The 16,676-nt window shown below is 28.0% G+C and overlaps 1 protein-coding gene across 2 annotated transcripts; it reads left to right on the plus strand.

The window, feature by feature from the left end:
* Window positions 1-1,057: 1,057 nt before the first annotated feature.
* On the plus strand, window positions 1,058-14,553 carry LOC136796100 (uncharacterized). Of its 2 annotated transcripts, none has more exons than XM_067048823.1 (5): window positions 1,058-1,493; window positions 9,777-9,864; window positions 12,634-13,090; window positions 13,830-13,890; window positions 14,487-14,553. In XM_067048823.1, exons 1-5 carry the CDS (start codon window positions 1,249-1,251, stop codon window positions 14,539-14,541), a joined length of 906 nt encoding a protein of 301 aa, XP_066904924.1. In that variant the 5' UTR covers window positions 1,058-1,248; the 3' UTR covers window positions 14,542-14,553. The 2 variants fall into 2 exon arrangements, with proteins under 2 accessions (XP_066904924.1, XP_066904957.1); XM_067048856.1 differs by lacking the exon at window positions 1,058-1,493 and adding an exon at window positions 4,472-4,628.
* Window positions 14,554-16,676: the final 2,123 nt, after the last annotated feature.

Consider the following 16,676-nt stretch of genomic DNA (forward strand, 5'->3'; position numbering starts at 1 on the left):
CGACCAAGTTTTTCACTATCTAAGAGAGAAGTCATGAGCTGATAGATGTCCAGTGACACTCTCCAATCATTTGAAAACCAAAAAAGTTGGAACATTTGAGATCTCGCAGGGAAGTGTGAATATTTTGATAAAACATTTTACTGTAACAGGGATTATAATTTAGAACCAATACCAATTATCTTTAAGATTAAAATATTCAGATTTTATGAATACATTGTTGTGTTTGAATAGAAAATAATTGTTGTCAAGTAATAACATTAGCAACAGATATGTGCAAAGATCATCCAGAATTTATGGGAAAATTAAAATATTTTACTACTGTTGGAAAGACCGGTCAAAATGGTGGGAAATTTTGCTCCTCTCCACAAGCATGTTAGCATGAACACTTATAATACATATTTTTTTGTCTTCGATCACCTAATTGTCTATGAGCATCCCAAAATATGCAGAATGAATGTTGGACATCGATATTTTGAAGACATAAAAGATGCTATATAATATTAAATTTATATTGGAAGAAGTTTGACTATTTTCTTCCAATCAAATATTAAATTTAATTTTATGATAGTTATTTAGGAACATAGTTTTAATGAATATGCTTACATTGTATTAACGATTTAAAGTACTATAAAGACCTGTTTATTAAAATATCCATAAACTTCGAAATTTAGATATTATAAAAATAAAAACTGATTTTGATAATTCGGTATCTCCCCCCCCCTTTCCATTCCTATCCAAAATGTGATATCTACCTACCCTCTTGACGTCAATTTCTCGGTTTTAGCATGAATGAATTATCTAGAAAATAATCTAATTCGCTAAGGAATAAAAAATAAGAATGTTCATTTTTGAATGCATAAGTAGTTATATGAATAATATTAAAATCATGACAATGCATGATCTTCTGAAATATATATTTTATCTGAATCTATAGTATTAGATATACACTTAATTAATTAGCGCTACTTTAATGTTTCTAAAATGAATATTTGTTGTTGAGTGGTCATTATGACAACTAAATGGAAGGTATTTAGCGGTTACCAAAGGCGCGGGAAACACGAGAATTCGTTTAGCTTTGTGATTATCTAGTGATTATTTTATTGAACGGTTGTGTGTTATTCATAATCTTATGTATGTTTGTATTGTAAGTTTCAAATTTTAGACTTGGCTGGTTGTTTTCCAATTCTGCACTGTTTCGTTAACATGTATCAATTGATAAGAATTGTGTGATTTACTAATTGAACAAAAATGAAGAAAACTGAAACCAAAATTTCTAGTGTTAGGAAAGTAAATGATCCAGCACTATCGATAGTAAAAATTAAAAGACATCCGGTTTCATCTAATACCAAATCAAATGCCAGTAAAGTTAATTTTAATTTACCATCTGGTTCAAATACAACCACTGTATTTTCTTTGCCTATTGCAATCCCTGAGGAAGGCTTAAAAGAATTAAACAGTCCTCCCCAAATTAAAACAAAACCAGTATATTTCAAGTAAGTTGAAAATTCATGGTGGAACACACTATATTAAGTAGTTTTGTTGTAGTAGCACTGTTTTTATCTTAATTAAAATAAAAGCCTATGATTTTATTAAATAAATGATTTTATCAAACTTTTTCCTTATTGCCCCTTATATATTTATTGTTATAACTAAAATATTTCAGTCTACTTATTCTAATTAATTTGTATATACATATTTCTTTATGAATTGCATTAACTACTTGGTTTTTGAGGTAAAAAGTGGATATATTCTGAGTTGTAACATTGCAACTTTAAACCTTTTATAATTTTTGTTTTGTTTGCATGTGATGTCATAATTAAACAATATGCTCCTTACATACATACGTATGGTGAAAGGAAAAATATATCCTTATTCCATTAACATTTCCTTTATGAAGTTAATTATTTAATATTGGTGAATTTAGTTCAAAACATTCTATAAGATAATGGTGTGGATGTAGTTGATTCTAAATATATTTAAGATGTTAGCCAAGGGTTGGTTTCAGTTAAGACAAAAGCACTATTATGTGAAACCTTTTTTTTTTGTGTGCCATCGTTGTTAGCCTTTGTCAGGGCGGTTGCTGAAGACTGAAGGTGAAGGAAAAATTGTTAATTAGAAATCAGTCACTGGATTGGACCCAATAAAATATTAGCATGTTTTGTTTTTTTTCTGGTCACAAATTTCCTCCCCCGACCAGCTTCTTTAAAGTCTTACATGCAGTTTGTAGACTTTAAAGAAGCTGGTCGGGAATTTTATATTCATTTATTCATGCATTGGAGTAATTATAGTACATGTTAGGATTGTATTAGTTTAGAGATCAGCCACCTATAGATGACATAACAAATCGCAAAGAGAAACATTGTCCGCTCACAATGCAGTCTAGTGTTTGTAGCTGTTGAAGGCAATATTCATTTATGCAGTCATATCACTCATGTACCTATTTTTAATTGTTTCATTTAATCTACTTGCTACAAGATTTATCGCTGTTTTCCATGATATTGGTATAAATGGAAAAACAAGTTTTGATTTTATTTTCAATGAGTTACATTCCAAAGATAGTAATGTTTGCTGGTGTCCCCCTACAAACTGTCCCAAAGCTAATATGATTGTCACAAAAAACACAAGTCAGTGGTACAATCTATGAAATATGTCAAATATAAAATTTAAAAAAACAATAATTTTTTACCAAATGTTTCACTATCAAAGCAAAGCATCAACTTAATGAGTATTTTTTATTAAGTTGCTTAGAGAAAAAGTGAAAGTCACTAAATTAATTATACTAAAAATGGATCAAAACAAAGAATATGCTGCTGCTGATACTACAAAAGACTTCTGAAAGGAAAACAGAATAATGAACCTATTTGCAAAATAAAGCACTTCATTTGATGATATGGTCATTTTTATAAGGACCCGTAGTGATGTCTATTATCATTATATGATAGTCTTACTGTCTTATAAGTAAAAAATAAATACATTTTATTTTTTTATATGCAGGTGTGGAAAATCTGATAATCTTCAAGGTTTCAACAATTAATATATTATAGGAACTTATTACGAAATATATCGCTACTTTGCTTTTGATAATGGCTCAACTTAAAAAAAAAAAAAGTTTTATTTATTTTGTATTGGATATATTCCATAATTTGTACTGTAGGATTATTTCGACATAGTTAGATGACTTTAAGACAATTTGTAGGAGGATCCTAATACAGAAATTAACCCCTATATTGTCCAATATTAAATAAAATCAAAACTTTTTTTTTTAAGTTGTGCAAAATCGTAGTGAAGCAACTTTTTGTTTGAAATAAGAAACAAACACTTACTGTCATATTTTTATTTACACCATCTGATCTCTAAACTGGTATGGTACACTTATGTTATAAATATGTTCAACCCATTTTGAGAGTTTAAAAAAAATGAAGAGAAGGTGACTGTTGGTGTGCTCAGGAGGGAAGTACACTATTAATTGATTCTTATATTTTATTGTGCCAACATTTCAGACCTTCTTCAGGGTACATGTTGCTGAAAATACAATGTTTGTTTAAAAAGATTTAAAATGAGAAAGCTTTGTTTTAGCAATTACTATTTTTTGAAAAATAATGGATATAAACCTCAAAATGGTTTATAATCTATTAATAATTTAAACAGATTGTTTTCTCTGTATGTTATTTGTATTAAAACCAATTTTAATATAATATATTAAATTGCAAATATGATATTCAAATATCACTAATACTATTATTGATATAATTAAATATTAGTTATTTTTATATTTCAATTATATATCGAAAATGAAATAACTAAATGTAAAGAGTAAAGTGAGCTGAAAAGGAAATAAATCTTGTTTTCATAGCTGGTGATGTACTTAAAGGCAGTATTTGTGAAAAATAAAAAAACATTGATGAAAATCTTCCATCAAAAAACATTCCTTAGTTCTTTTCTTTTACTATACATAGTTTCTCCTGATGTTTCGAGGTTTGCTCCCACCCTCAGGATATTCTTTAAAAACATTACCACCTAACTTAATAACTGTTCTAAATCCTTATTATGTATCAATTTATCAAATATCTATAAAATCAATCAATTTAACCATAATATTACCTGTTTTTTTTTAAACTAGTATCTGTTGTAACATTTTAGTCGAATGTTTTATTTGTTTGGGCGTCCTTGTCATTAGAGAATAGTGTGCTTTTTATTATTTACTCCAAAAATATATGAAAGTTGTTACTCAATTTTGTATTTTTAATTGTTCAAAATAAGTGATGCATCATATTTTTTCAATTTAATAATTTAAAAAAATATATTTAGTTACTCTAAAATATAGTTATTAGTTTAAAGAGCAAGTTTTATGTTCTATTAAATGAACATAAACATGTTCCAATAACAATACAAAGAGATTCTGACAAAAATTAAATAAAATCAAGTGCAATTAACAGCGATGATTTGAACCCTGTTGTATGTTGTATGGTTTTAAGATAACAGCTGAATGTCACAATAATTCCCTATTTTAAAGGTTAAGTTGATCTCAACTAGAATAATTGTAAAACCATTGTATTTCCATTTTCCTGGTTTAGTTAAATTTCATTTGCCTGTTGATGTAATTATATAATTAGCCAGTAAAAAATGAGGTATATATTTTTGAATTGTTTGTTTTTTAGTGGTTTTAGCTAAAAATACACTTTATTTATTTGTAATTGATTATATTGTTTTGTAGTTAGATTTCATTGTTTAAAAATATATTAATTTTTCATTGGTTCGATTAAAATGATTACATTGGGTCTCCATTGTCATTACACGACGATTTTTAATAAAGGAGATGATGGTTTGGTGAATAAAATGTTTAATATTTTGGCTCGAATTGTAGGCAATCATCAAGGCTTATTAAAAAAATTCTTGCTGATTGACAAGGAAGAAAGTAAGCTTCATTCTTATCCTCTATTTATTTTATTTTTTTATATCTCACTTTCCATTTTACTTTGTATGTTTCTATTTTAACCGCTTCCTTTTTATTTGATTATAAATTTCTATTTTTTACACTTTTTATTTCCTTAACTCTTAAAATTAAATGCATCATTATTTATTGTTTCAAATGTATATTGATTTTCTTGTATAATCTTATATACTTGGTTAGTATTTTTATGAATACTATCTTAATTTATTTAATACTTTTCTTTGTAATTCTGCAATATTTATTCTTATATCTTGTTTTTCTTAGCCCTAATAAAAGCACTACATAAGTACACTATTTAACTTAAGCACACATTTAATAGTATGCTTACTCTGTGTTTTGCTTCCCCAACCATCATCTTCATTTCATCAATGTTGATTATGTCTCATTTATAATAATAAGTTTTAGTATTATTATTGTTTATAATCCCCCTAAAAAGTATCGGCTTTCTTGATTTATTTCCCCAATTTTATGTTTAAAATATTTGTCTTTTGTAATTTTGGTTTATTCAAGGAATATTATTTTATTTTCCTAGTCAAGAAAGTTCATTATGTTTTTGATGTGTTGGTTCAACCATAGTAACCTCATTCACCTTTTTTTAATGGTTTTGAATAGTACATATAGACTTGTAATTTTTGGCCAATTTATAAATATTTGTCTTCAAACACTGAAAAAAGTATGACGAGTTATTTTATAATTGTATTGACAGGAAACATTTAGAACATGAGCTACATTGCTCACTGATTTGGTTGAGGGGTATATTGTTTCTAAGAATCAGTCTGAATTTTTTTAATTGTTATCAAATTTGCACCTGTTTATTTAAAGTTGTATATTGCCCTAGCCTGTCTTACTATGGAAATTTTTTGATTAACTGGAATTTTAGCTACTATGAAATAATTTGATGAAGAGAAGTAATGTTTTCATTTAAGTAGTTGCTTGCAAGCTGTCATTAGCGTTAAATAGGCTATCTTTATCACACATATATCTAGGTTATAAGATTTTTTTTTATTTACACTTGGTAGTTTTTTTATTAAATATATAAAGATCGACATTTGTTGTGGATCAAATTAAAAAAATATAACTTTTTCTAAAATGTTAAGTGCATTCACTTAGTGATATACAAATAAGTTGCCCATTAAATTAACAAATGCAAAAGTAAGAAAAAATAAAATGATCAAACAAGATTTGTTTTATTATACCCTTCAGTCGTTGGTTTAATTATCTTTATCTCTTACAGAGATAAGTTAGTCAACAGGTAGTTAGGAGTTCTTGGTAAGTATCTTATTATCTAAGTATTAACTTCATACAAGCTCTATTTAGTCTAAGTTAAAGTTAAAGTCTATTTATTAGGTATCATTAAGTTTTGCCATGTTATGCAAAGAGCTGTTCTGTTGGAGCTATTCATACATTATGTAGAAGCAAACTTTTCATGGACCTAACTAGAATATGTGTATGTGTATCTACTCCTATTCTGGGAAGTTACCACAATTTATTAGTGGTAGGATGGAAAAATATAAAATTTCCTTACTAACTTAAAGGAAATTAGGGTGCTGTGAGGGTCCTACCAGAAGGGACCTCATACCACTTTGTCCTTTTCAAATTATCGGACAGGGGTATTCCTAATAATGGCATCACTGTTTATTATTATAAATATATATTTAAAAATGTAATTTCCAGAAGAAACCAGTCAAACAAAAAAATAAATTAAGTCTGTTCTAGAAAAATTCCAATAAATATGTCTTTGTAGTACTCCAAATTTTCAAGGAAATAGTTTTTAATGCAGGGTAAAAAACTAAATTATTTACCTACTTTTTTTTTATCACTCCTACCACTTGAAGTCATTAAAAAAAATTAAAATCAACAACCCATGATGGGTTAGAGGTTCAGTACTTTGGAAGGAAGTACTGTTTCTAGACCAACGGTTGTGCAAGAAGGTGTTTTGGTCAGAATCATGCTAGACCGCCAAATTTTTACCCAATTAAGGGTACCCAATTTAAGAGGCTGGGTGGACCCCAGTAGGGCTCCAAGAACCCACTGGAGTTGACTCAGTGTAACAGAAAACTATTTTCTGCCCAGCCAGATTCGAACTTGGTCCTTGGAGTTAGTAGCCACATAGCTTACCCCGGGGCTCCCCCTTGAATTAGTGTGTACAATTGTCCTCAAACTTTGCTATAATATGTGATACCAAAGAAATTTTTTTTGGTATAGTTATAACTTGGTCTTTGTCATATTCTGAAGCTTTTTTGTTCTTTTGCATAAATCTTCAATTTGGTGTTGTTTTCGATAGTTTTGGATACTCTTGTTGGACATGTTTTTGTGGTTTGGATGATAGTGGTAAGTGATCCTTCAAACATCATGGGGGAAGGTGTTCATCCATGAGAGAAGTCATTGATCAGTAAAAATAATTCATTTAAATTTGGCAAAAGATTAATTATTCCTTTTCTAATTTATTGTGCTCAGATATGTCTCAGTGCAAATTTGTGTATAACTAAGTTTAGAAAGTCTAATTTGATCTAATCTCTTTTATAATATTCAAATATTTCTTTAACTGTTTCACCTAAGTTAGGAAAGTTTTTTCACAATATCTTCTGCTACAACAACAAATGTTTCTTTGGATTCTTTCATAAATTTTTTGGCATTTCCGATTCTTTGGCAGAATTTATCTGTCATCAAAATGTTGTCAATCTTTGAAAAATAATTGCACTGATGGTCCACTTCTTTTGGTTGATTCTAACAAAGCATATTCTTCCTCTTTAGATGTTTCACTTTCAAAATTGACTTCTTCTTTCTTTTCATTTATACATTTTTACCTATGATCATTGATTAGTGGTACAGGATGTTTTGATCCACGATACAGGATAGTACGTTTTTCTAAATAAATCCTCAACATTCCAGATTTTTTTAAAAATTGTAAAACGGCATAAAAACCAATAAGTAGTGATTAGGATGAAATATGATTTAAAACAACAAAACACAGCCCTCAAGTTAAAAATAAAATAAAGCAAAAGTTGCTACTTTTAGAACTAAAAAATTTATTTTTATTTAACTAACAAAAAAATAGGACATGAATAACCACTTTCTCTTTTACTTGTACTAAATTCAGTAAACTAAATCTTTGCTCAATTCAACCTCATAAATTACAGCTATACATACAAAAAACTAAAGGATGGACTGAATACATTATGATCAGGGTACAATACTCTGCCTATGTATTTTATTGGGTTTTTTGGTTTCATCTTTTGTTTCTGTCTAATGGTTCGGAACCCAGATAAAAATTACAATTTCTCATTGCATATTCAATAGCTATTTTACTGGTGAATTGGTTGGCTACTAATTTCAGTATAAACAAAAATACTTAACATTTAACTCATATTGGTTGTCTTGAGAATTTTCTCGGAACCTTCAATCTGAAAAAATATTTCTCTATGACTGTCTTCTTTACTGACAATGGAACATTTCTTTAGAACGTTAAGTGGCTGATACCACTGAAGAATTTAATGAGTTATTGTTTCTATCTATATTTATTTTTAATTTAGAGTAAACAGTGTATGGAACATAAAACCCTTTTGTTTTTCTTCTCAATGTTAAAATAACGTTTCATAAGTAAGGGATGATAGTGTTAAGTTAAACTGTAATTGAAAGTTTTAAAATTTTAATGAAAGGATGAAATGAGGATGGCCTGGGCCCTGTTTCATCGGCAAAGAACAAACTAATACTATTAGTCTTGTCAATTTAACTTAATACAATTACACTGACTTGTACTTTAGTACTTTTCAACTCCTGTAATATCACTAATAGTCCTCCCTATTATAAAAAAAAAGTATTACTGTAATTACCTAGTTGTTTCTATACTTGTATTATGAACCAATACTATTAGCTTTCATTATGGAACAGGGCCCAGGTCGGCCGAAACATGGGACATTTGATGTAATGATAAAGAATTTTTGAGACAACTTGCTTATGAATTATTTTATTCTAACGAGAAGTTTGAATTTTTGTTAGGAATGACTGACCATTATTGATCTAGATCTATCTATTACCTGCCTCGTTTTCTTTCAATGAGGTATTTCCATGATACATCCTTGTCATGGCATCAAAACAAAAATTGTGATTATCTTGAGTAATGTAATATTTGTTACATAAAAATTAGTTTAAAATTCAATGAGGAAATTACTTGGTACTTTGTTTTATAATACTCAACATATTCCGTAATAAGCTTCCAGTGGTTTTTTTATCCATATAAATAAATATATAACCACGTTTTTTTATCTCCATCAATCATAAAAACGCTTGTGAAAAACTAAAAATGATAAAGTAAAATATGTTGGTCATTCATAGAGTTGATTTTTTAATGGGGTATAGATTCTCAGATTTGAGAAATAAGTGATTGCTTACCTAAACCAAAATACATTGTGTACTTTAGAATTTAAGGTTGAATGTGAAAAAAAAAATATTCATTGCTTGTTTTGTTTAAGTAAACCATAAGTTTTCAATGTCTTGAAAATAGAAAATATTTTGTAAAATTTAGAATACAAAATTAGACTCTACAATATTCTTGATAGTATTCTAAATGCATTAATTATATCATTGTATTATGTTCATAATTTTCATTCATGGTGTTGAATTATGTTTATAGAAACTAAATTTCTTTTCTTATGAAAAACTTTTTGTATTTATTAAATATTCTAGAATATTTCCATTTAATCAGAAACAACGTATTATCTCTTTTGAAAATTTTATTGTGATTAGTTGTAATAATTTTTTTTTTTCAATGGCAACCTTATTTATCAAATAATTAATATTTGGACTGATTAAATGGGTATTTTAGGCCTTCCAAGAAGAACAGCTCACAACAGGTTAAAAATACAAAGAAAGTAAATGATGGTACAGAATCTACTACAGATGGAACAAGCGAGGTAATTGCGTAAAATGATATTTGCTATATGATAAGCTATTACAATTATTGATTGATTATAAGCACGATATTTAATATTTTTGTTAAAATTTAGCAAATGCAACTTTAGGTTCTTCAATATTGTTTATATTATAGTTCTTAATTGACGTATTGGATCTTAAAGGAAAAAAGATTTCATATTATTACATGTTAGATAGTTTGTTCTACTTCAGTGAACCTCTCATGAAAATCTCGTTCTAACCTATCTTTTATTATCTGCATTACTCTTTGACAAGCAAAGCATATATCTCCAAGAACAAAGAAAAGATGTTCAAGAAATCTATATTAAGATATCTGTGATAAGGTTTAATTGGATTTCATTCATTTTATGAATTCAAGCTCAACTGTTAACGTTGTGTGAAGAGTTTTAACTTGAAGAGACAGAAGGTCCTGGAAGAACTTATTTTTATTGGTGGATTGATCTTTAAGATGATTAAAAAAAATAAATGAATCAGAAATAAATTTTGCTCTTTTTTTTTCTGGAACAAATGTGAAAGTTACTTCAATAGGATCATTTCTTGTGGCAAGAAATGAATTCTCTAGGGAAATTGTAACCATTTCCCTAGATAATTCATTTTTGAATAGTTGAATTAGGTTGTGAATGACTTACTAAAGTCTGTAATCCTTGTTAAACTGGTCCTGTCTTGAAGTATTGCATTCAGTTCCTTTTGATACCAACTTTTGGAAATAAGATCGAAGTATTTTTTTCAGCTAAAATTATTTTAACATAAAACTTTAATTTGGTACAATTCAATTCTATTTATTCCTTCTTTCTTTTTTTTTTATGTCGTCATTAAAAATCATCACAGCATATTGGGATTTCCACCTTACTGTTGTTTTTTTTATCATTCTGAATAGTTAAATAATTTTAAACAAGTTTATCAATATCAGAACTAATAAAAATAAAAAAAGTCGATTTATGGATTTTTAAACCTTGCAAGGGTAGTTAAATATTTCAAAACAATTCTGTGATATTTTTAAAAAATTTAAATACAATTTTCTTCTCTAGAAAATAAAACTTTGAGCGAAATTAAAATAAAATATAAAATAAATCTGTTCATTTGAAACTCTTCAATTAATTTAAATGTGGAATTGGTAGTTCACATTTTAAAGGAAAAAAAGAGAAGATATTACAAGCTGAAAAAGCAGCCTTGCATCAGATTCACATCTACATTATAAGAATTTTGTGCAACAATGGTTCTGAGATTCTCATCTCGGATGGGATTCAAACCCCTGTGGAATACTAACCAGCTGCAACCCAGAATCATAGTTGCAATATCATGGGAAGTCACAGATAAAGGTCCAGATGATATTGATTCTGCAACAATGAATCTAAGTGTGTACTAGGCTTCACAATTAAGGAGTTTCTAGCAAAAACTTCTCTGGTCCAAATAATAGACAAATCAGTTAGAGGATCCATATGCCATGTAGGATTAGATGTATGATTACATTACCAATTTGGTAAAAACCTGAAGTCTTCCAAGAACTCCACTCGTCTGTGCTGCTGCATGCCACTGCTCATGGAAAGCAAGGGAAAGAAGGGTTCCAAAGAGGTGATCTTAAAGCTGCTACATTTTATAAACACTATCTCATAATCAGAGTTGACAAATGGTTTTGGTTCTAAAAAGTGATGATTGCTCTAGACAAAATATTGTCCAGTATCTTTTTTCATCCTATTGCTTTAATAAATAATTTTATAACTAAATAAATTGTAAGATATTACTTCAACCTAACAAAAATATCCTTATGGTGTATTACTAAAATGTTGTTATACAATGGATTAATGGATTTTTATTGAATTTAATGAAAACCTCAATACCTCTACGAGAGGATATATTTGGTATCTTTGAGTTCAGTCTGTTAACATTCCTGATACCTAAAGAGCATTTAGAGAAAAATATTTGGTAATTATGGGATGAAATTTTGTGCTGAGTATTAGTAATTTTAATTTTCCCTAGACCTGATGACCCGTTCCATTTCCAAGGTAGTCTTAGGTTGTTTCTGATAGTTATAAAATTATCACCTCTAATAACTTATCATTCATCTAGTCATCACTCAATCATTTCACAAGTTTTAATATTTATTATAAATACTAGATTTAAGGCCCTTTGAATTTGAGGTCTTATTTAATTGGCTCTTGAAAATTCTGAGTAGATTTATTTTTCGGAGAAGCTTTCTGAAAAAGTTGAAAGTGTTTAATAAATTATTGAATGAAGACATTTCGTAAGTCTATAACATGGCCCTCATGTCTGAATCACTAAAATTCATTGCCCAAAAAATAACTATAAATTGTTAAATATAGAATTTGTGTTAACCATCAGTCAGTGATTATCTTTTTCTGTGTCAGATTTCTGAATTTGTTCTCTTGGAATTAAGATTAACAATGTTCTCATTATTCTTCTACAGAACTCAATATATCGAAGGATGAATTATTTATGAACCTTGAAATAATTTCTTCTTATATTATGCCGTAATTTTTATTTCATCAAATTAAAATTTAAATTAATAAAATTATTTTTGTGTGACATTTAATCCTATAATTTTATTTTTCTTGAAGTACTTTGTTTTCTTAATTAAAGATTAAAGATCATTTTAAAAAATCTTTCTTAGGTATTATTATCTGCTTAAATTTGTTATTTCTTATTTTATGTATTACTTTCATTTCATAAAATGATTCTTGATCTTTGTTAGTAGTTGTTTTTAACAGTTATGTTTGCTTCTTATTTTTCAGTACATTTATAAATTGACCTCGGATATTCAAGCTATAGAAGACAAATTATCAAAAGTAGAGGGTGTTCTTTCCAAAAAAATTGACAATGTTTCAACTGCACAAAAAGCTCAGGCCAATAGTGTATCATTTAAGATTGATGAACCTAAGAATCAAAAGGTGTATAATGTATCTGATTATATAGATGATGTTAATATGGTGACAGGATATCCGTTGTTTTATGACAGGAATTCTTATTCGTCGGAATTACATAACCGTATTATTAAACCACTTAAGAGCTTAGAACCACTTTCTCAACAGTATCCACTTGAGTTTGATCCGAAGACTGCTGTATCTGTAATTCGTAGTGAGCTTGAACAATGGAGAAAAGAGAATAGGCAAACGTATCCGCTTTTATCCAGTGCCTCAATCTTAAAAAACGAAGCCTCCAGTTGTGATCTCGTAACTTCCATCTCTGAAGGTATTGTTCTTAATACATTATATTTAACTGATCTATTTACTTTATTTCTTTCTGTTGCGGTCATCAACATGTAATTTCATGTACCGATTATGCATATAGTGTCTTGTGTAATTTTCTTCTATATAAAATTAAGAATTTATTTTTTTAAAGGTTTCTTTTATATTCTTTGTTTAAAGGACTTCTATGCATTATAATGTCCGATTTCACTTTTTTAAATTTTATTTTAGTCATTGTAAATAATTTTTGGATCTATACTTTTCTTGTGACATTCAATAATATTACATATATAATTGGGTCTTTACAGTTTGATTTCTGTTATTTTTGTTTGTGAGTAATTCAAGAGATGTGAAATGAAGTTTATTTGTAATCATTCTTTAACATTTATGTTTAAAAATATCTCAAGTGTACTAACTATCTTTTAAGCTTCGATCTGTCTTATTTGCAGAATTAGTTGGATCGGACAAGATTAGTCAGTGATATATGTGTATATTTAATACACGAATCTTGAACATGAATGGATTGACTTTGATTTAAATATCTTGTCAGTAATCTATCAATTTCATTACTTTTTTATAAATGATTGACTGTATTTTTCAAAATACAAAGTAGATGGTCGGGGTTGCAATCAAAAAGAAACAAAAATAGTTTAGAACTATTTATTTTCCGATGTTTTGCCCCACTTAATTTTAAATTACATTACTTTTTCTTAATAGGTTCACAACTATTTTTGATCTTTCAGAAAATACTGTATCCCGAGATGTTGCTGAAAAGGATACAGCTTCATCATCAGAAGATTCAAGGTAAGATATATTAATAAGTTCATCTTGTAGCATTTTCAACACATTCACATTTCGGAGCACTTCTTTTTGAAATATTGATTCATAATATTTAAGCAATACATTGCTAAAAGCATTTATTTAAAATTAAATAATATTTTAGGCTCTGAGCTTTTAATTATGAGATTTTAAAATATTTTAGTGAAGTGAAAGTTAAATCTTCAGAAGTATACTTGAATAGAATCATTACATTAAATAATTTCCATTTTGACAATTTTTTTGTTATAAACTATTAATTTTAACTTTTTGTTGAAGATTAATTTTTCATAGTAGTTTTTAGGTAATTTAAAAAATATTTCATATTATTTTCAACATTGTATGATCTTTCTTTATATAAACTATTTAAAAAATGCTACTGAATGAGTATTTATTTATTTGCATGCAATTTTATTTTGTCTATTTTTATTGTGTTTTATTGTATCCATTTTTTTTTATTCTACATTGTACCTCTGATTTGTATATTTTATCGTTATTTGTATATTTTATTGTTATTCGTATATTTTAAATGCAACAATCGAATGCATATATATTTTTTTTTTGGTATTTATTGCAATTTTCAGGAAGTTGTTTTGTGTTTTTCATTTTTGTTTTTATGAAGATGGTGTTCTAATCTAAAATCTTCTCTGGATTATGAATTTTCAAGTGAGTATTACTTTAACTTTAACTTTGTTGTAAAATTATTATTACTATTGCTGTTTAATGCAAGATACCTATTTAATTTTTTCATTTTCATTAAGTAGGACTGACTTTATTCTATAACTATATTAGTTGCATTTTTATTTGAGAGGAACATTCAAGGTTATTTTTTTCTACTACCAAAAATTACCTTTTAAAAAAACTGAATGTTTTCTTTATAATTTCTGAATGTGACATCTGTAAAGTTAAAGTTGGCTATAACTTTATTGGTCTTTTTAATGAATTTTTTCTTCTTCCAGCTTATTTTTATACTTTGATTACCTATGATATATATTCGGTTCTTCACAATCCTCCGCGTTTACTTTCCTAAAAATACATACACCTTTATGTAATTTTTTTATTACAAGCACCATATGGTGTTATTTTGAAATAGAATTGGATAGTGTCCATTTCTGCTTATGGAGATTTCTGAGGAAATGGAATTTTCATCAATCAGGAAATATATTTGTTTTGAATTCTTATGATGAACTTTTGAATTGTCAGTTTTATAAGTTTAGTTCTCGAGCTAGCCTAAGGCTATTTACTTACGTTCGCTAGTTCTGCTGCTTCTTTGTTGGCCTCAAAGAGAGTTGGTCATGTGCAACCTCCCATAGGACAGTGTTCTTATTTATCTTGCTTCCAAATTTATATCTTAACCAGCTATAATTACAATAAGCTAATTAACTTTATTTTCAGAAAATGGAAATTATTTCCATCTTTATTATTTATGTTTTGCATACTAAAGTAAAACATAAATTTTAAAAAGTTCCCCGTGTATTATTAACTAAAAGTTTTGAACTTTAGTTAGGTTTTGAAAATCTGTGATTTTTGTAAATCAGCCTAATCCAATTGTAATTCATTGAATATTTCGGTTCTTTAAGAAAAATATTTAATATTTTAACCCTGGTTTGAATAATAATCCTTACACTTCTATTTTTCTTTTTTATTTATTTCTTTTTTTTTTTTTTTTTTTATGAAAATGAGTGTATTTCGGGTGCAGTTCTCGAAATTCTCTTACAAATAAGATCATTTTTTTAATTCAACAAAATCGGTTAGACATCTTTTCAAATAAATGGGATATATATTACTTTACATATATAAAAACGCTACATATTTTTACTTCTTCAACTACCGATAATTGGGGAAGTAAGATGATAAGTGGTCAGTTTTTATTTCAGTATCTCATTTGATTTACTTCATTGAGAAAATCACAAACATTTTTTTGTGAAAATATTTAGAATAGAGGTAAAGGCAATAAAAGTAAAATATTTTGTTTAATAAAATAGAACTGATTTTGAGTGATTATGGCAGTTTAGTTTATCCTGGAGTTCATTTACAATGGAAAGAGGGATTTTCATAAACAAATGAAAAAAAAAAAATATTTTAAAACGATTTTATATCTATTAAGTATTTCTTCATCTGTCAGCAAAATCATATCAAAACCATTTTTTTCGCCGTAAAAGAGCTATAAAATTATTATTGATCGTCCAAAATTAAAAGAAGCTGTTTTCCAATAAGGAATGGAAAACAATTTAAAGTTAATTTTACTGCCTGCTTTTGCTTACTCAAGGAAGTGAATATAAATAATCCGAATGCCCTCATGTTCTTGATTAACAAACTCAAGAGGCATCCGAATCATATTCCTGGAACCCTCAGTTTCTTGAGATTTTTTTATGCACCATTGAAGTAATCCTACCTTTGTTCCTCTGATCCAATGAATGCAGTCCGCAACAGCTGCCCCGTAAGGTACCCAGGCGCACGTACGGGGCCCCGATGATCCAGACCCGTGTTTCGTTTGTTCAGAGACACCAAGGATAGATAAGAGGCTCAAGTGTGATGCCTTTTTTTGCACTGAGATCTTCATGTCAGCATTAATATATTATGGGGAGAAGGGTAAAGGTGTTTTTTTTCTTTTCAGTTCGGGGTGCATTCCAAGTCTTTTTTTATTCTTTTAAATGCAAGTCTGCTTAGATTCCGTTTTAAAATCCACAGGATGAAGTCATACTCCGAAACGTCTTTCCTGTTACAGTACGTCAAGTCTATAAAAAGTATTCTCGAAAATGATTTTATAATTT

Source organism: Halyomorpha halys, unplaced genomic scaffold (assembly GCF_000696795.3).
Source record: "Halyomorpha halys isolate HHAL.00 unplaced genomic scaffold, Hhal_1.1 Scaffold1001.1, whole genome shotgun sequence".
NCBI lineage: Eukaryota > Metazoa > Arthropoda > Insecta > Hemiptera > Pentatomidae > Halyomorpha > Halyomorpha halys.